Source organism: Drosophila bipectinata, chromosome 2R (assembly GCF_030179905.1).
Source record: "Drosophila bipectinata strain 14024-0381.07 chromosome 2R, DbipHiC1v2, whole genome shotgun sequence".
NCBI classification, from domain to species: Eukaryota; Metazoa; Arthropoda; class Insecta; order Diptera; family Drosophilidae; genus Drosophila; species Drosophila bipectinata.
In genome coordinates this window covers 4870015-4890310 of record NC_091737.1, presented here as the reverse complement: position 1 = coordinate 4890310, position 20296 = coordinate 4870015, and the positions used below count along the sequence as shown (strand labels likewise).

Here is a 20296-nt window from a genome sequence, read left to right as displayed (position 1 = left end):
TAAAAACGTGCAAACTTCTGCGTCCACCAAAAGGTGACCCTTTCTGAGGAAATCGTGACCCAATTAAGCATTATGACTCATGTCTGGGTTGCAAACTACCAGAAAATGTGCTTTGTTTTGATTTCATCCACGTTAACTTCAGCGCTAAAATATCCAACCGGCTTCGATTCTTTATTTTCCAAGCCACGTAATACTTTCTGACTGCTTCTTAAGTCGACTCCTTTCATTTTTTGTATTATGTGCTGTTTTATTCTTGACACTTCCAATTGTGTGACCACCAAGCATAACACATCAATTTTGTTTATTTTTATCTTCTTAAAACGGTTTCGAACACAAACTACGTGCGTTGCTCCCACTCTGTTAGGACAGTTACTTGAGATATGTCCTTCTTGGTTGCAACTGAAACACTTTCTATTCGCCACACAATTATTTCGCAAGTGCTCATAAGATCCTTAGAGTACCTTTTTTTCCCGTTCTGTGCTTTGTTCTATTGCGCTCGGTACTTCTTTTTCTGCTTAGACATAATTAAACGATCGTAGATTTCAAACTCAATTTTCAGCTCAAGGCACTTGCAGCGTAGCACTAAGCATTTTTATTCGTTCCGAATGTCCAGTCCGTTGACCATTTGACTGATTATCGCCTCTATTCCACGTTCCTCATCGCAGCAATCCTGCACATATGCAACAAGTTGTCATATAGCGATTTGCTTTTAAACCTTCTAAGCTCTTTTTACTTTCTATGCTCATCTGCACTATTCCAAGATCGAGAAAACTCGTCTACCAACGAGTCTTTTAACTTATAATAAAGTTTTTATCTGGAAGAGTTCGTGAGCCTCGGAATTTCTTTCAAAAATTTCAAACTAATTTGCAATTGGAACGGATTCCTCAACTCCCAACTTTAGGGCCAACAACTGTTCTATTTTTCTTTCCATTGACTGTATTTACATTTGAATCTTCTTGTCGCTACATTGTCGGTTTCGAAGCAAAGCAGCGTTTCTATCTCGCTCACGCTCTCTGGCTTATCCTCTCGTTTTTGTCGGCTACTCTGACTCCTTCCTGGTGTTCGCTTCGCCCTCTCTGGCTTACTCTCTCTTGACGACGAAACAAATGCGCAATTTCGTTTCGTTAGCTTTCGTTACAAATTTTTCCTTTAGCCTCGACTTTTAGCTGAGTGGTCAACATCAACTTCTTTCAAAATCCTTAGTGTTTTTTGTATTCGCTTTGCACTACCGTTTTTTTGTACACACTACGCTTTGGAAGAGCCCCCAAAATTTGGTGTTCATTATTATTTGATAACTGTTTAATATTATGATTTACAAGGGTGCGTTTTAAGTTTATCTTAGTTCTTTAGTCTTTCGATTCGACATATCTGCGCGCGTCTTAAACGAAATATCTTCGCGCGGAGTCGCTGTTGATTCGGCGTTTATGACACATATCCACATTATGTTATTATTGGGCCGGCGCTATGGCAGCCGGAGTGTGCGCTGTTCATCAGTGTCACCGATTTGCCCGGGATATGGTAGATTCGTCGCTGGAAAACTAGAAGCTATCGAAGGCAGGACCATATTTTGAGGCACTCGCAGTATGGGGAATTTTTAGTTATATATAATATTTAGTTATTTTATCAAAGTTTAAATATTTGGGTTTTTTTTTATGTAAACATATTTAAAAAAAATTGCTCCATATGACTCCATACCAAAAATATTAATTAACAGTGCAGTTTTAAGGCTATGCACTGTTAAAGTCAGCTGTTGCAGCCCAAGGTTGAGAAGAGGCAGTTTTTGGTTAGCTACTTTGAAAGTGCGACACTTAAAAGTTAAACAAGCTATTAATTTAATTTATGATGGAAAACAATCATACTGGTTTGTGTTATATGTTGTGTGTACTAATATTTTGATATGTGCCTGTCTTACTAAAATTTGGCCAATTTTAAAAAAGGTCTAAGAGGTAATTTTTTGGGAAAAAAAAAATTAACTTTACGTAGACTTATAAAAAAAAAAATATCGTTAGTTTAATATAAGTTAATAATTGATTATTTGTGTGCGAGTTTTTCGAATATTATTTATTAATCATTTGTTTCGCACAAACCCGTTAGGGTTAGTGTTACTGACAAAGATTAAAGAAAATAGAACGCGAGCTAAGGCTGCGGAGTTCTACTTAACCTAAATTGAAATACTACCCGGGCTGTACTTCGAAGCCTTCGTTGGGCTGCGGCGCAGTTGCACAGTTGCAGTGTCAGCATTCCGTATCCGACCAGCAACGATCACTTGTTGCGCAAGTGCCCGAGCCGGTCCGCGCACATTTGCCCTTGGAATGCCTAGTCAGCACCTCTTTCGTTACGCGTGCGGGCCACCGTATCCGGTGTGCAATTAGGCACTTTTCCTTAATTCTGCCTGCGCGTGTTAACTTTTATGTCGTAGAGCCATTAATTATGAATAAAAGGCAATCTGTCTCAATGTGCGCAAATGCGCACAATCTGCGTAATTTCGTTTTTTGTCAGGTATCTTCCAGTTTTCAAACGCGGAGCTTTTCGAAGTATGGCGTAAGGAGACGGAGAACTCAAAACAAGAAAGATCAATTCTTGATTTTCTTTCGAGCAAAATAAGTATAAACATTGATGTTGTAAAGCACAACAACTATTTGAAAAAGAAAAGCCGTTTATTTTTCCTAAATATAAGTGGTAAAAGGAAGATATACAAGAGAAACAAAAAACATTTTAAGAAGAAGTACGCAAATTGGCTGCAAATTCGGAGCTTAAGAGTTATATTAATTTGCTTGTCTTGTCAACTGCCGATTGATCTGAAGAAATTTGAACAATTTTGTTTTAAAACTGGGGAACAAATTTTGGATTGTTATCCATGGTTGCCAATGACGGCAACTGTTCAGAAAATAATTGTCCACTCAAGGGAGATATTGGAAAATACAATACATTCCCTTGACTATTTCGGAGAAGAAGCGTCGGAAGCGCGCAACAAAATTTATAAAGCAGATAATTTCATGGATGTTTTCAACAGAGCCTTAGATACTTCTGATCATGTCATTTCTTCAACAAACCTTATGAAGCGAATTCGGAAGCATAAAAGTATATAACTTCCTTCATGAGTTTTAAGCCTTTTATTGTGCAATTTCAAGGCCAGGATCAAATTGAGAAAATTGGAGATGAAATTGACGATTTTTATTTTATGTCTGACGAAGACCTTGAGAATAAAAATATTTTATAAACTTATTAGTGTATTATTTGGTTTTTACATTATCAATTTTTCTATATGACATAAAAAAAATTGTTTCTCGTCCTGGGAGGGCGAATATTAAAAAAGAACCGTTTTGACAAATCGCATTTGTTTAAAAAGTTTTTGATTAACTTATCAAGGGCGGAACCACGCCCATTTTACAAAAAATATTTGCACCAATCTCCATAAGACTAATACAAAAAACCGTTTCGAAAAATCTTGTTTAGTTTAAAAGTTAATAAGTAATATTTCGTCAGGGAAGGGGCGGAGCCACACCCATTTTTCTAAAAACATTCCTATCGGTGTCCTATACTATCGGATTCCTATACAAAAAAAAACCGTTTCGAAAAATCTTACTTAGTTTAAATGTTATTAATTAATACCATGAAATCGGCCAAATTCCCCATAGTGAGTCGTTGTGCGAAGGCTAAGAAGCACCAAGCAAACAAGCAGGTGTTTGGGAGTGTTGGGACTTGATAGCGCATAGCTACACGCACCAAACAGTCTACTCGTCATGGCCAAATAAGAACATGGGTCAGGTTTAAATTAATCTGCCCGTGGCTTCCGTAGGGACTTCGAGGGGATAATAGTGTGCGTCTGGTGTCCCTTCGTCGCATTGTCTCTACTCGCCGGCTAGACTGTGAAAGTCCTCTTCCCAGCACCGTTCCTTATCGACTCATAAGAATCAGCTTTTCATCTCGAAAACAGAAGTGAATGTCGTGCAATTCTTTGAGCTATTGTAAGCTCCTTACTCCTGTAAGCCATATTCACTCTGAGCCTGTAGTCATTTGTGTTGAGGCAACGCTCATTAAGAGCCTTCTCCTGTTCTATCTCGGACCTCTGGTATTGAAAGAAAACTGGTGAGCTTATAGCTGCTTAAGTTGAACGTATTTCTTTATTTCATTTTTCCTTAATTCCTTTTTCCTTAATTCCTAAATAATTAGACACTAAAATGGTCTAATTTATATTTAAGAAAACTTATCTAGCAACAGATCTTGAGCAAATGAAAAACTACGCTTTCTGTCTATAGCATTGGTGGGCAAAACTAACACATGTTTAAATTTGAGTGTGTGCGTAGCAGAGAAAAACAATGAGAGCAGAGAATTCACTGAGCGAAAAAAACGTATGTTTTTATTTCATTTTTCGTTAATTCAATAGTTGGAATGGGCACTAAAATTAAGTATTTTATTTTAAAAAAAGCTTTGCTAGCAACATTTCTTAAACAAATGAAAAACTACGCTTCCCTATCTATATTCTCCATGAAAAAAACTTTTTCCAACCCAATTTCTGAGAAAATTTTTCGAAGTGGAAAAATTTTGATTTTTAGTTTGGGCTGTCAAATGAATTAAAATGAGAGCAAATGAGAAAGCTTCTAAAAAAAATTTGAGAGTCTTACACTGTCAGTGTGCCGGCAGCGCTGCGGCAGAATTTCCTACCCTATACTCGCGTGCTATGTAAAATGAGAGTTTGCCCACCACTGGTCTATAGTTTCTATGGAGAAAACTTGTTCCAACCAAATTTCTGAAAAATTTTTATCAGTGTGTCAGTGTGCAGGGCGCGCTGCGGCAGCGCTTCAAAATGCACGCGTTCTATGGAAAATGAGCGTTTGCTTTTATAGTTTCTGTTTTTATCGTTTATTACCTACTTCTTAATGAAATATAAAATCAACCAAAATTAATCAACTTTCCAATATTTATTTCCATTTTTCAGAACACACTGTATGAGTATATTCTGGAAGCTATTTCAAAACGAGATGATTGTAGGGGAAAAAGCCTTATAACTGATTATACGGTTCTAAGAAAAGTAATAAAAAAAATGCCGTTGAACTAATTTATTTATAATGTGGTTTTTTAAATATAGATATGGACTCACCCAAAAGTTTTGGAAGATGCTTGGAAAAATGCTAATAAGGTAATACCAAATTCTTTTTTAGTAAAAAAATATATGCAAAGCTTAAATTTAAAATTTTTTTCATATATTAAGGACTAAAATTGAAAAAATTTACAAAAATGAGTTAGAATTTTATATCAACATGACTCGTTCTTGCAAAAATAAAAAATATTTACCAAAAGTAGTTTTCTAAAGTAAACAGAAGCTTATGTAAACGTTAACAGAAGTAAAACGTAATACTGATACTGAAGAAAAAAATCTCATACAACTTATATTTTATTATATTATATACAATACAAATAACACAGTGCAACAGTGATTTTGGACTATAAAAGTGACTTAGTGAGAATCGTCTATCAGGTCGAATAACACAAAGCAGTGCTTGAAATATTTGTAACACCCTATAAAATTGATGATTCAATTTTTTAAACAAAATGAATAACATTTTTACACAAGAAACTGAAATTTTCGCACCTGTTTTTTTGGATTTTGACGTCATTTTTTTCGTTACAAATTCTATCATTCATGATTCAATATTTTCTCATTAATACTGAATAAAACGAGACCAATTTTATTAAGAAATTATGATAATTGTTTAAGTTAATTATATCCTTTTTCAGGATTTATTTAAGACGCGAGTTACTGTGCAAATGAGAAGACTGTTTTTTTCAACTTAGTTATGAACATAAATACTTATATAGAAAGCTATCCCTAAGTTCTGAAAGTGCTGACCCGGCTCCCTTGCTTGGTGTTGGGTAGCCGCTGATTAGTTGCAGTGCTTTGCCCTCTGACTGCGCTGACCTGAAGGCGACGTCGTTTCACAGTATCCACTGGTGACTCTGGCCTTGCCTTATTTTCTATGCGGGATCAGCTTGGCAATTTTGTTGTTGATGGGTAACCGTGGTAACTCCTCCCTTGCTTAGATGAAGGACGTCCTCGGTCTTCTTGAAACTGTCAATAATAACTTGGCTTATAGCACAAATTATAGGCTTTTGACCAGTCCCTTTTCCATTTCGCCAATGAATCGTAGGTAAACTTAGTACTTCTTGATGGCCTGTAATGTTAAGGACCGTTGATGCAGCGGGGGCTGGTGTTTTACAGTGTTGTTTAATTTTATCTCCTTATAAAATTTAATTAACGTTCCAGTTAGAACATTGAGAGTAGCTTTCACGTCATTGAAAATAATAACGCCATCGTCAATGATTGTTAGTGGCTCAAGGTGGCTGGTGCGAGTCGCATGGCCTCCTGAGTGGAGTTGTGCGCAGGATGTGTGGGAAATTTCCCTGAAATATGTTGTATTAAGGGCAGCGCTGCAGTTTCTAATCGGCATAATTTTCTTCCCGCACTCATCTACACTATTTTCTTCAGCAAAATTAAGAATAGTGCCGTATGACACTCTATGTATGGCTTAGGATATTTTAATATAAAGTGTAAAAAATTATTGATCAATAAAACTTTAATTTAAGCAACTGTCATTCGAACAGTATTAGTAATATTTGTGGAATTTCATTGATTACATTTTGTAAATCATTAGAGTCTAAAATTGCGAGGTTGATTATTTTACTGACAACATCAAGGCTTCAAGTTCGGAAATAATAATTCTATTTCTTGAAAGCAAGCTAAAATATAAATTCTCTGTATTTATTCGTTTTTTTTATTAAAAGGCTTACCGTTTTTGTAAGGCTGTTTATTTGTTCTTGGGGTTTTTTGTTTATATTTATCTGCCTATTTTTTGATTCTATGAGTTCTTTCTGCGTGAATTTAATGTTCTCGAAGTCATCAATATCTGGAGTACCGGCTACAATTATTAATGCGGTACCTAATAAATTAAATGTGTCGTTATTATGTGTCGTAAATCTGAGTCTAATGTCTGTCTCATATGTGACTAAGGAAAATGGTTTCTCAATCCTTATGTTTTTTTTATAATTTCTGCGTTTATTGTTTGGTTGGTCGAATGTTTGAGGTACTGAAAGTCCTTCCAAATAGTAACATCTCCGTCTATGATTGGTATGTAATTTGAACTCGTGTAGTCGGTTAATTTAAATGCTATGAGTACGGCGAGAAGTTCTTATCGTCCAAATCCTAGATAAAAAAAAATAAAAAAACGCTTGGTTGTCGATAGAAATTAATAAGTTCTTAGGACGCGATTTGTACATCTCCAATGGTTCTAAAAGCAATTGGTTTAACAATTGAAAATTTTGAAAATGTATTTTTTGTAAATTTTTTGAAATATAAGAGATGTCGAGTCCTTCGAACTAAAGAAGTTCCTCTTTCTTTTATTATTATTTGGTTCCGAAAGAAGTTGATCGGCTTATCTGCTTTTTCGATAGTGTAAGTGAATGATAACTCGCCATGTCAATGAATAAAAGCTTCGTCAATGAAAGCTTCCCAGCGCTTAATTTTTGCGTTTGGATTGCGATATTAAGACGGCAAACGTTAGTAGCTGGTGGTTAGTAAAAATAGGTAATTCCTTAGGCTTTTTGAGGCACGTAACATTGCTAATAGTTCTCTTTCGTTGGTTGCAATACTTAAATATCTGTCTTTTAAAATTCGAGAAATCAAGGTTTTGGGTTTTCCGTCTTGTGATAAAACCAAAAGACTAAGCATCTGTCGTTAGATCAAACGCTTTTTTGTAAGTTGGATAAGTTTTTTGTAACAATACGTTTTCAGACGCGAGAACATTGACGCTGATGCATGTCGAATTTAACGGGACCTCTCCCTTCTTGTTCCTACAAGAGGACCTCTCCCTTGCTATCTACTGATGTGCCCAAGAGTGTGCTATCCTTCCTGCGGCGGCTCGCGGCCCCATCCTTATTTACGGATGAAAGCTACGAGTCTGCGTGGAGCAATCTCTGCGAGGTCTGTTAGGTCCGTGAGTGTTGCTGCGCCCAAGAATTTGAGACGGCTGCGCCCCGGCGCAGGGCATTGACACATGAGGTGTGCAACTGTCTCTTCCTCTTCTACATCCCCACAGCTCCTGCAGTAGTCATAATGTGGCACCGCTAGTCTAGCCGCGTGTGTTCCTATTAACCAGTGTCCCGTAATGGCCTTGAATGGCAGACTACAGTCCTGCCTATTAAGGGCAATAAGCATCATTGATCTCTTCCTAGAGCGGATGGGCCATATCATGCGTGAGTTCCTGCAGTTTTGGAGATTTCTCCATTTCCTCAGTGATGCGCGGTCAAAGTGATCCCTGCATTTTAGCCCACACGTAGCTAAGGGGATGCCTACTGGTTTCTTCTCCGGGAGGAGAGGATTGGTAGTACCTGCTCTTGCTAGTTCGTCGGCGGCGCAATTACCCTCGTGGTCCCTATGTCCGGGCACCCATATGAGGTGGATGTCATACTGTTCTGCCACCTCGTTAAGATATCTGCGACAGTCATTCACTGTCATTCCGTCAAGGGCTTTGGGTGCCGCTTGACTGTCTGAGAAGATACAGATTGTGTCTTGATTGCCAGTAAGTGCTGGGGATCTAAGTGCTTCCCCGATAACACACTTGGAACTTCTGCTTGGAACACACTACAGTGGTCGGGGAGTCTGAAGGACTCTTTTAGACACAGCCGTTCGCAATATAAACCGCCTCCCCCTGGATTCAATTTTGAACCGTCTGTGTAAATATGGAAAAAATCGGCTGGTCCCGGGATTTGTGTGGCCCATTCATCCCTTGTTGGAATGGAAACCTTGTATTTTAAGGTGGGATGATCAACAGGTACGCAGTAATCTGTAGCCCCCGTTGGCGTGCAGTGGTGTAGGTCCAACTTGGTATGTCCATACTCGGTCCTTTTCCATATACCCGTCTCGCGTAGCCTAATTGCCGATAGCGTGGCTATCTTGGCCCCCATTATCTCTACAGGTAATAGGTCGAGTATGAGCATGTGTAATCCCTAGGTACTTGGCGCTACCGCTGCGGCAGAGTTTTTCTCCTGATAGCTTTGGAAGCCTTAAGTTTGGTATTTTGTACTTCCTGGTGAAGAGGACAAGCTCGGTTTTGGACGGGCTTACACCAAGTCCATTCCTAACTGCCCATGTTGAGAGGAACCTAAGTTTTTCCGTCATGCGGTCACATAGAGGATGGTTAAATTTCCCAGAGAAGGCAATTGCGACATCATCCGCGTAAGCGATAACTTTGCAACCACCACCTTCTAGGGATCTCAGTAGGCTATCAACCGCTACGTTCCACAGTAGGGGTGAGAGTACGCCTCTTTGTGGAGTGCCTCTTCTGACGTATCTATGAATAGAATCTTCTCCTAGTGACGCCTCAACAGTCCTGTTTACCAAGATCTGCTTTATAAGGCGTACGGATTGATTGTCTATACCTAGACTCGTCAGCGCATCGATTATCGAGCTTGGTAGGATGCTGCTGAAAGCACTTTTTATGTCTAGAAAAGCAATGAGTGCGTATTCCTTGTCACTAAGTGCCTTTTCGACAAAAGTAGTGATCTCGTGGAGTGCCGTCTCCGTGGATCGGCCCTTCCTATACGCATGCTGTGATCCCGAGATATCATCTGGGTTGATAGTAAGATTAGTGTGGAGGCTGATTAGTCTCTCCATTGTCTTGATGAGGAAGGACAACAGGCTTATAGGTCTAAAGTCCTTCGGGGCGCAGTGCGATGGTTTTCCCGCCTTGGGTATAAATACGACTTTCGTCCGCAACCACATTGCCTATTCTGAAAATTGCTGAGAAAGCTTTCTTAACCCAAGACCTCAGATTGGGTCCGGCTTTAATTAGTTAAGCCGGGACAATGCCATCTGGGCCTGGAGATTTGAAAGGCTTGAAGCTATTTATCGCCCAGCTAAGATACCTGTCACTCAATAGGTATTCAAGTTGGTTAGGGAGGGAGGGGCTATCCACCTGTCTCTGCGTTCCCAGGGTTGTTTCTTCTAGAGAGCATCACGGGAAAAGTGCCTCTGTGAGGGTGTCTCTAGGGTTTCTTTGCTGGACGATGACCAGTTTCCTTCTTAGGTTTTAATGTATCCTTTGTTTGGTGCAGTAGTTGCGAGTCGGGAGGCCTCTGATGTTTGCTGAATGTTCGTGCAAAACTTGGTACAGGCATTCCTTTTTGGCTTACGAAGTTCGTTGTTATATTGAGTAAGGTTCGTTTTATACGTTTCCCAGGCTGTCTCCGAGTTTGTCTTGCTGGCAAAATTAATGGCCTGGCGGGCCTTGGTCTTAAAGGGCGCAAGTGTTTGCGATCACCATGGTGGTTTCTTTGACTTGCTACTGCCCGATCTGCTTTTGGGACAAGCTTTGTTGAATGCCGTGGCGCACGCTACCGTAAGCGTGTCCACCATGGCATCCAGGGCTCTCTACTGTCAACGTCCCTTGTGGGAGGTTTCCTAAGGAACTTTCTAGTTTTTTCCTGTATAACTCCCAGTTTGCTTTTCTCGGGTTGCGTACCGTTAGTCGATTAAAGTTCTCAAAATTAACCACTAATTCTATGTATCGATGGTCCAAGAAAGAGTGCTTTTCTAGGACTCCTCATCTAACCATTCTGTTAGCTAGGGAGTCAGAGTAATGTCAAGTACTTCCCTTCTGTTTTTGACTATGAAGGTGGGGTATGTTCCCCATATGTTCGTGTCAGTGCTTGCACACTGATGATGATGGGCGTTAGCATCGCAACCTATGATCAGGTCGATCTTGTGCTTCTTGCAGTCTTCCACCAGCTGTTTGAGTAGCGGGTGCGGGGGGAGGGCCTCCTGGTCGAGGCCCATATACGCGGAACATACCCTTAGAGGGCCATTTGGGCTCTCTATGACTGCGGCTACGTGGTCTTCATTGCTAAAATTGGGTAGCAAAAAGAGGTTAAGGTTCTTTTTTGCGAGGATGCAGGCTCGCCTTTTACCTGTAGTATCGGCTTTACTCCGAGGCCCCCAACCAAAGTATTTTGTCTCCAAGGATCCAGGGTTCCTGGATGAGAACTACATCAGCTCCACTCTCTGCGAGGTGGAGTAGGAGGGCAGCTGACGCCCCTTTACTGTGATTGAGGTTTATCTGCAAAATTGTCAGGGACATTCTTACAATTCTCCGTCTCGGAGCTCAGCAGAGAGTCCTCCTCCATTAGAGGCCTTAGAGGGCCATTTGGGCTCTCTATGTCTGCGGCTACGTGGTCTTCATTGCTAAAATTGGGTAGCAAAAAGAGGTTAAGTTTCTTTTTTGCGAGAATGCAGGCCCGCCTTTTACCTGTAGTATCGGCTTTACTCCGAGGCCCCCAACCAAAGTATTTTGTCTCCAAGGATCGAGGGTTCCTGGATGAGGGCTACATCAGCTCCACTCTCTGCGAGGTGGAGTAGGAGGGCAGTTGACGCCCCTTTACTGTGATGGAGGTTTATCTGCAAAATTGTCAGGGACATTCTTACAATTCTCCGTCTCGGAGCTCAGCAGAGAGTCCTCCTCTATTCCGACTCCACTAAGTGCCCTTGCCAAGTCGCTCTCCTCTGAGGTGTACCCTTCCAGAATGTCCTTTTCCTCATCCGACATTACTTCCGGGTGCCCCTCTTCGGTCGGCTCCTCCAAGTCTGGCTCTTGCGGGTCTGCCTCCAGCCCAGTACCTCCTGGTTTAGTCTTCTCATCGAATTTGTAAATACGGACCGTCACGTGTTCTAATCCGTACTTCAGCCGGTTCTCCGACCTCTCTAGGGCTTTTACGGTCTCCTCGTTGAGTGTGAGGACGATCTGCCTCCGCAGTCCCACCGCCTCCTCGACCTTGGCGATTCGCCAGTCCGCCGTGGGAAGCGTCGGATTGCACAACCTAAGCATAGTTAGGATGGTCTTAGGGTCGGCTGGCTTTTCAGTGAGCCACACTCGCGCCTCGGTTTGCTTGTGATCTCCTCCCAGTCAACCGCCACTAGCTTAGCTCCAGGGTAGACCTCTCCAAGCGATGCTACCATACGCTTGCAGGTCTGCGCGTCTTGGCAGGCAATTACTTTAACGCTACCCTGGTACCATCCTGCGTCTTTGCATTCTGGTGGGGGCCCTCCGCATCACAGCATCTCCTCCACGAAGCGCCCATGCAACTCGTTTACCACTCGTCGCCAAAGGTCCTTGGGGATGAGCCCATCCTTTGAGACTCTGTCTAGGACTCCAATTAGGGTTCTTCCCTTCGTCACTTCGGCGAACGAGCGGTTGGACGGCTGCGGCTGGGCCTTCCTCTTCTTAGCCTGGGGGGCTTCTCCCTCCGTGGACGTCTGCGTTTTCGCGCTTTGCGCGATCTCCTTGGCAGGGTCTGACCCAGTACGTTTATTCGGATCCAGCCTCACACCCGCCTTTTCCGGATTAAAGTCGAGCAGGATCTCCCTTGCCCACTTAATGATCTCGACCTGGTCCGGGTTGGCTTCGGCCGATGGGTCCGCCCTCATCAAAATGAAGGCTGCTCTTCTCCTATCTTTATAAGAGCCTTTACGCTGCATCGAGTGAGACGCTCCCGGACCATGGTTCGCCTTAGGGGCCCCGTCGGTTGGTTTAGAGGTTGACCCTGGGGTCTTCCTCTCCACGCCGTTCGGTGGTCCCATGGCTAGCCCCGCTTTGGAAGAAGAAGCCTTGGCAACCTCCTCCGCACCGGCGCGTCCCGCTTCCAGATGTTGCCCCTCTGTGGGGGGCTTCTCCATCTCAGCAACTCCTTGGCTTTTAAGGGCCTTGGAGTTTGGCGAGTCACTGACCCCATTTCCGGACTTTTTTAGGATGTTCCGTTCTCCACTTAGGTTTTTGTAGATAAGTTAGAATTCATGTTTTGGTCCCACGAGTAGGCGGAAGAGGGTTCGTCCATCATGACATAGCCCGCTTGTCACGATAAGCCTGGTTAAAACTGGGAGGTCGGCCGGTCCCCCAGAGTTCGCATATTAGCGTCCGAGCCCCTCCTCGGACACGCATCCTTCGGCATATACTGTTCCACCTTGGATTGGGGTGATTTAAGGAAGAGAATGTTCTTCGCCTTGCCCGACTACCATTAGCCAGCATCCATCCAGAAACATGACCTTAGCGGGACCTGTTACCAGCCGCCCTCACGTGGAGAGTATAGTTTCACTACCAGCGGTGTGCACAGTTACGGCACGTAATTGCTTGTGTGTAATTGCTTGGCTGACGGCCTTTAGTAAGTTATTAGCGAAAAAAGAAGCTTTTCAGTTTATCTTTTTCAGCAAGGAATCCATTAGCACTTGTTAAATAAACTTTTTAATAAATTTGTAATGTCAACATCTTTGAGATGGAAGACTCCGTTGTTTGTGCGATATTTGATAGTTCAAATATCGTTACATAATTTCTTAACATGATTTTTTGTATTTAAAATGTTAAAACTTTATATATGTATAAAATTTAATATAGATCAGTCTGCATTTATCTGCTCGTGCTCTGCAACACACACAGTATAAGTGTGTGAAACTTCATGCTCACAACCTACTTTCTTCTTTTTGCTATACTTATACTAATGCGTTAAAATCATATCAATTGTAAATATAAAAAAATTCGATATTAAACAAAATATTTCTATTTTGTAGGTTTAGATAAATTAAAGGGTAACACTGTGCATTTTTAGAAAGGAATTTCTATATTGTAGAAACAGTTTTCTATTTTTTAGGGTTAGTTTCTTTTATGGCGAGCCTTTCTATTATTAAGAAAATAGTTCCTGAAAATAAGTCATAATTTTCCTTAATTATAGAAAAATGTTCTTGTTTTTAGGGCGATTTCAGTTTATGGCAACTATTTCTATATTTGAGAAAAACTTCTTTGATTTAAGAAATTTTTCTTTTTTTCAGAAAAATTTTTCTAGAAACTAGAAATCTTTTCTTGTATTTGGAAAAAAAAAATTTTTAATGCGAATTTCTAAATTTTAGGGTAAATTTTATTTTGAGTGAATCTAAATCTAAATATGATTTTAACGCATTAGTGTTAGTAACGAATAGCAGAAAGTAGGCTGTGAGCATGACGTTTCACACATTTATACTGTGTGTGTGGGGCAGAGCTCGGGCAGAAAATTTTCATGCCCTCGGGATAGGGCCGTGCCGACCACTGATCTGAATAGATCTAAACATTTACGTTTGTTTTTACGGACTTACGCTAGTTTCCGGCGATGCAGGTTCGTTGAGCGCATCAGGATGCAGATTCCTGTAAAAAGGTCACTTCTCGTGATACAAGTGAAGGGATTAGGTGGCTGTGTGGTGCAGTTACATTTAAATACTACATAGAACTTGAAATTAATTCTATCTTAATTCTAAATTCCAATTAATCAAACGTATCAAACTTCTCTTATCGAAGTGGTAATTTTCTTAGCCAGTGCTGGGGTTAGTGCTCAATATGAACTGCATAGCCGCCATAGACCCAATTTTTCAATAGTCATGGATTTTAAAAATTTCTAATTAGCTTTCCTTTCTTGTTTTTTATTTACAAACCTTTTCCCGATAACCTTTTTTTTTAACAATTCATTATTATATTTGATCCGCCCACATTTGAGTTTGTCTTATCTCCTCTACATGTCCAAATTAGATTTTTCGAATGTTTGCTGCATATTGCATATCGCTTGGACTTAAAAAAATGGCATGTTAGAAGTCCTTCAGAGAAAGCTAGCAGGCAGAAAGGCATATATTTAAGCAGCCTTCAGGAAGAATATTGGGTTGTTATTAGTATTCCCTAAAACAGGAGGTAGTGGATCAACAAACGACGGAAACACTGCACGAAGTTTTTTTAACAATCCAGATATTTAATCTGAAATGGCGGGCATCGACATAATTTTAATAAAACGATTTGGCATAATTTTGCAAACTCTGTTTTCTGGTTTTGAAATCAATAGCAAAAAATTCGAGGTATATACGCGCGATACAACAAAAATATATGTGGACTTGTATAATTGGTATTATATGCCAGCTTCCGTCCATACTGATTTCGAGAAAATAATACACGAAAAATATCTAAAAAAGATACCATGATGGAATTGATGCACAATTTGCTAATTTCTTCTAATCAAGTAATACTATCAAAATCAAAATTCTTTCAAAAGTACACAAAGCCTATAGCAAAAGAGGTTACGGGACAGTTGAGGCTGCCATTAAATCAGAACGTGTCCTCAGAATTAGATACTGAATTAGATACACCAGCTTATTAGGTAAGTCACAATCGCCATATCGGAGCCGCCATTTTGAATTTTGAAATTTCGAACTCTCTACGTTGTGCTTCTGATTTATGGCCACTTATATAGCCAGACCACTGTCCACTGTGGAATGTGTAGGGTAGTGGTACGAGGATGAGCCAGTCTTGTTGTTTTGTTGCTCTGTTTCCTTGCTGTCTTGGCTCGCTTGGCGTTCGTGCCCATATGAACTGTTGAGCGAAGTTCGCGAAGTTCAGTTTATACATGTTCATATTCTAACAGCTTATCTCGGCTCAGCAATGATCGTTTAAAACGAAAGTGAAAACGTAAATGACCACACTCACCCCCGAATGGAAAAACTCAACGCGTATGAGTAAACTCAGCGCTGACAGCTGCACTTGTGCGATTCTGATGACTGTAAGAGAGAAACAAGAAAAATTCAAAGTATGTAATTTCACAACAATTGTTTATGTAAATACTATACTATAATTATATGTACTTTTATTTTTAATTTATAAAAGTGGGGGGCAAAATGCACAAATGTTCAAAATTTGAGTGTAGGCGTAGCAGAGATTGTGTAAAAAAACAATGAGAGCAGAGCATTAACTGAGCGAAAAAAACGTAGTTTTTTTTTTCATTTTTCGTTAAGGGGTTATATACCTTTTTTATTTTCAAAAAATCGAAAATTTTTTTATTGCTTTATCTCAAAGAAGAACTCCTTGAGAATATTTTCCCAAGGAATAGAAGTTACAGCGCTCCTAATCGCGCGCCTTGTAGCCGCCTTGCACTGAACTTGAAACTTTAAACGCGAATATCTCGAAATAGTGTTTCTCGAAAAATGACTTTGCGGTGACATGGATTGGCGGAAAACTACTGAACCGATTTACTTCATATTTTTTTTTAAATGTTCGTAATGAAATTCTTCTGTGCTTGAACGATCGACTTTTCACGCACAAACTTTTTTTTCGCCGAAATGAATTTTTTAGTAAAATTTTTAGAAACCAAAAAGTTCATTTTTAGCATAAAACGTTCCCGTATGCATAAAAAAAAAAATTTTAAAATCGATCGTTCAAGCACAAGGAATTACACTAAACTAATGAAATTTTTTTACTTTTATGGTTTCAGTTGACCTGTTTGACCTGGGGAATTGTCACCGCAAGGCTCTAAAAAAAAGAAAGCCTCTAAGGGAAACAGCCACCCTTTAAAAACTGTTTAATATTTTTTCACCAAATTTTGCACAAACATTGTTAATAAAGCGTTCTATTAAAAAATTAAAACATCCGTGTAATTAAATAATTGCTACATACCTAAAAAAAAAATCCGAACTTTCCTCTTTTTCTTCGACAAAGAAGGTATATAACCCCTTAAGTCAAGAGTTGGACTGGGCAATAAAATAGTTTATTTTATTTTAAAGAAAGCCTTGCTAGCAACAGCTCTTAAACAAATGAAAAACTGCGCTTCCCTATCTGTATTTTCTATGAAAAACTTTTTCAAACCCAATTTCTAAGAAAATTTTTCTCATAGGAAACATTTTGATTTTTAACTTTGGGCGTCAAATGAGTCAAATGATAGCAAATAAGAGAGCTTCTAAAAAAATGTAAGAGTGTTAACACTGTCATTTCCTACCCTATGCACGCGTGCATGCATGGAAAATTTGTACGGATTCTATTTTTGGTTAGATAATCCGATCTACCAAATTTTATATCGATCGGCCGACTATAACATTTCTTATAGCCAGATATAGCTGACTGAACCATCGGAAATGGTATTTGTAGCAGCATTTTGGACAACCTCTCACATCAGCATGTGCTAATTTTTATTCATTGCTGAGTATTTTTCCATTAGGGGTTTTCAATGCCGTAAATCCGCTCCAAAATAAAAGCCGAATTGAAGTATTGCACGTTATAATTTATTTTTGCTACAGGCAGATGAAACTGGGATCAACAATTGTGATCATCTAGTTTATGGTGCTAAGCAGTGACTAATAATATGGACAGAGAGTGCGGCTCGACTAGACATACGCGAAGCTAAAGCTCTCGATAGTGGAGAGGGCGGCCCGACATAGCGATTGCTAAGCAAAAGCTCTTTTAAAATAGGCCCGTTGAAGACGAGCGGCCGAGAAAGAGCGAACAACTAAGGCGATATGTCGATACATTAGCTTAATAAATAAACTATAAACTAATTTAGCGGCTGCCTGAACTGACACTGAGTTTCGCCCTATGACTTGAATTGAATGAAATGTTTGCATATGAGTGGACTCAACAAAAAGTTATGTTTGAGTTATGCAGTTCTCTGCTCCGATTGCTCTGCCCTGGTTAACGCTATCATCGCCGACAATATCACGGACAGCTTAGCTTTAGTTTGGATGTCTTCAGCTGGAATCTTCCGGGAAATCTCTCTTTGGCTGATCCAGAGTTTTTTCGGCTACAGCGTATTGGATATCTTATCTTATCTCTCTGATGGCCTACCAGATGTCATCGGGTGGCCATTACTGAAGATATTTTCAAATGTATCGTTGCGTCAGGAAAGCTATCTGCAGTGTATTCTTTGGCGGGACTCCACCCAGGATCAGTTGCAGGTTTTTAAGATAGAAACTGTCACCTTTGGAACGAAGCCTGCCTCATTCTTATCAATTCGGTCAATGCATCAGTTGGCAGATGATGCAATTAATGTTTCCAAAAGGGACCGAAGCTCTGCGTCGCGATTTTGATGTGGATGATCTACTTTCCGGAGGCAACTCTATAGATCAAGGGTGCCCAAGCTCAGCATGCGGCAGAGCAAAATCCAATACCAGTGCAAAAATCAATATATACAAAAATCAATAAAAATCAATAAAATCAATACATTGAAACAAGAATTTTTTTTCATGTCGATGCAGTGAAAAATAAAATTATAACACTTTCAAATAAAATTGTTTCAAATAAAAATAATTATATTAAACAAGAAAGGAAAGCTAACTTCGGGCGGAGCCGAAGTTTATATACCCTTGCAGCTAAAACCGGATATATATCGCAAACATCGGATATAGTTGGCCGATCCTTATGAAATTTGGTAGGATGGATCAAAATATAATCTGTACCAAGTTCCAGCTTTCTATCTTCAAAAACACAAAAGTTGGGTCATTTCCGATCGTTCAGTTATATGGCAGCTATAGGATATAGTCGGCCGATCCTAATGAAATTTGGTAGGTTGGATCAACTAACCAAAAATAGAGTCTGTACTAAATTCCAGCTTTCTATCTTCAAAAACACGAAAGTTGGGTCATTTCCGATCGTTGAGTTATATGGCAGCTATAGGATATAGTCGGCCGATCCTTATGAAATTTGGCATGTCGTATTATTTTGCCAAAATAGCTCTCATGTCAAATTTGAACTCTCTAACTCTAAAAACACCAAAGTTATACCATTTCCGATCAATCAGTTATATGGCAGCTATAGGATATAGTCGGCCGATCCCGGCCGTTCCGACTTATATACTGCGTGCAAAGGAAAGAAGGGTGTGTGCAAAGTTTCAAGACGATAGCTTTAAAACTGAGAGACTAGTTTGCGTAGAAACAGACAGACGGACAGACGGACATGCTCATATCAACTCAGGAGGTGATCCTGATCAAGAATATATATACTTTATAGGGTCGGAGATGTCTCCTTCACTGCGTTGCACACTTTTGGACAAAATTATAATACCCTCTGCAAGGGTATAAAAATACTTTTTACATAGCAATTATCAATAGGCCGTATATTTTTTACAACAGCTTATTATTTTACTTTGCTAATTTATGCATAGCTTCCTACTTTAAAAATGTTGTGCGAAGAAGAAGTTCATGCTTCAAGTCGACCATTTTGTCCGAAGCAAAAAAAGGAATAAATTTCTTGCAGTGAAAAGTCTTCGGCAATCCCACAACAATATCCATTCGGATTAGAGCGATTGAGAAGAATAGGCAAAACATGAAAAATTTGTATTGTTCTTGGCCTTTGCCTATACACATACACATACATTGTCTTCAGTCGCCTGGCTGTATGACCCATTAGGCCTTGTCGGTCCTGTCTTTGCATAGGCTAAAATCTTTCCCAGAAGTTATGCATTCCTCAAGCTCTTCACTCCGACTGGAATATAGCAGGGTAACGTTTATTTAAAACTGTCCATTAGGGACAACCATTAAATGTTATCACATAAACTTCACTTATAGATAATTTTAAATATTAATATGGTAGAAATAAATTAGAGTAGTAAGGGGAGGTCCAGCGGGTGTGACCTTTTTAGACTTCTGGGCTGCTCGCTGTTGTCCAGCAGGGAGCTGGCCAACCGGTTCGGGTTATTATGAAGCCTCTGCATGTAACGTGCGCTGCTTCTTTGTATCTCGTCCTTGACCCAAGGGAAATTGAGAACCTCGTGGATGGTGCGATTGGGATATGATTAGTAGCAGCTTTACCAGGGCGCAGCACGCCGAATTCTCTAGATGGGCGCTAAAATCGAGATACGAGGTGGAGATCCATGGGTTCTGTGACGCCAGCCATGAGTTTTTGTGGGCCCTTTTATAGTAAGCCGGAAGTTCGTATTTTTTTTGTAATTTCTGCTAGTCAAGGACGAGAAATTACACCCGATGGAAAGTTACCAAGCGCGCGGCCAAAAAAAATTTTTTATGACTTTTTTTTAACTTAAACCAAATATAAATTCAATTCTTAATTCATTAAACACCGTTTTACAGCACAGTCAAAAAAGGAAAAGCGAAAAAAAAACACGACCGTTCGCTTCAGAAAAAAGAAGAGAAGAGTAAATTTGAACGGACTTGTTTATCACCAGCAGTACATTTTGTACAGTTTTACTGTCTGAAGATCTCTTGTCGACATGGCCCTGTTATATGAACAGAGCATTTGACATTTCTCTAAAAAATTTTTGTCGCGTTAGCGATTCACTTCGAACCTTCCCTAGACTTTCACGAACATTTCAAGACTAACGTAAGACTCAGACTAGTCATTTCAAAAAGAATAAACTACAGCAGTTCAGCAGTTCTCAAGTTTTAGCGAGTCTAACGAACAACAATAATATATATAAACAGCAAACAAACTTGAACCGCGTGGGTATTGCCAAATCTTATAGCTCTATC

At 39.9% G+C, this 20296-nt stretch overlaps 2 protein-coding genes across 16 annotated transcripts in view; one reads left to right on the top strand and one right to left on the bottom strand.

The window, feature by feature from the left end:
- Nucleotides 1-20296, top strand: part of LOC108124158 (transcriptional regulator ATRX homolog) — a 289518-nt gene that overhangs the window by 138623 nt on the left and 130599 nt on the right. For all 15 annotated transcript variants that reach the window (XM_070278796.1, XM_070278795.1, XM_070278802.1 and 12 more), the window contains 2 exons: nt 4940-5032; nt 5090-5140. In XM_070278796.1, coding sequence (XP_070134897.1) covers nt 4940-5032; nt 5090-5140 — 144 coding nt within the window. The remainder of the gene's footprint in view (nt 1-4939; nt 5033-5089; nt 5141-20296) is intronic.
- On the bottom strand, nt 11227-11887 carry LOC138926184 (uncharacterized). Its single transcript, XM_070279238.1, has 2 exons — nt 11301-11887; nt 11227-11236 (listed from the first exon to the last, which is right to left on the bottom strand). The coding sequence occupies exon 1, from the start codon at nt 11874-11876 to the stop codon at nt 11430-11432; it is 447 nt and encodes a 148-aa protein (XP_070135339.1). The 5' UTR covers nt 11877-11887; the 3' UTR covers nt 11227-11236; nt 11301-11429.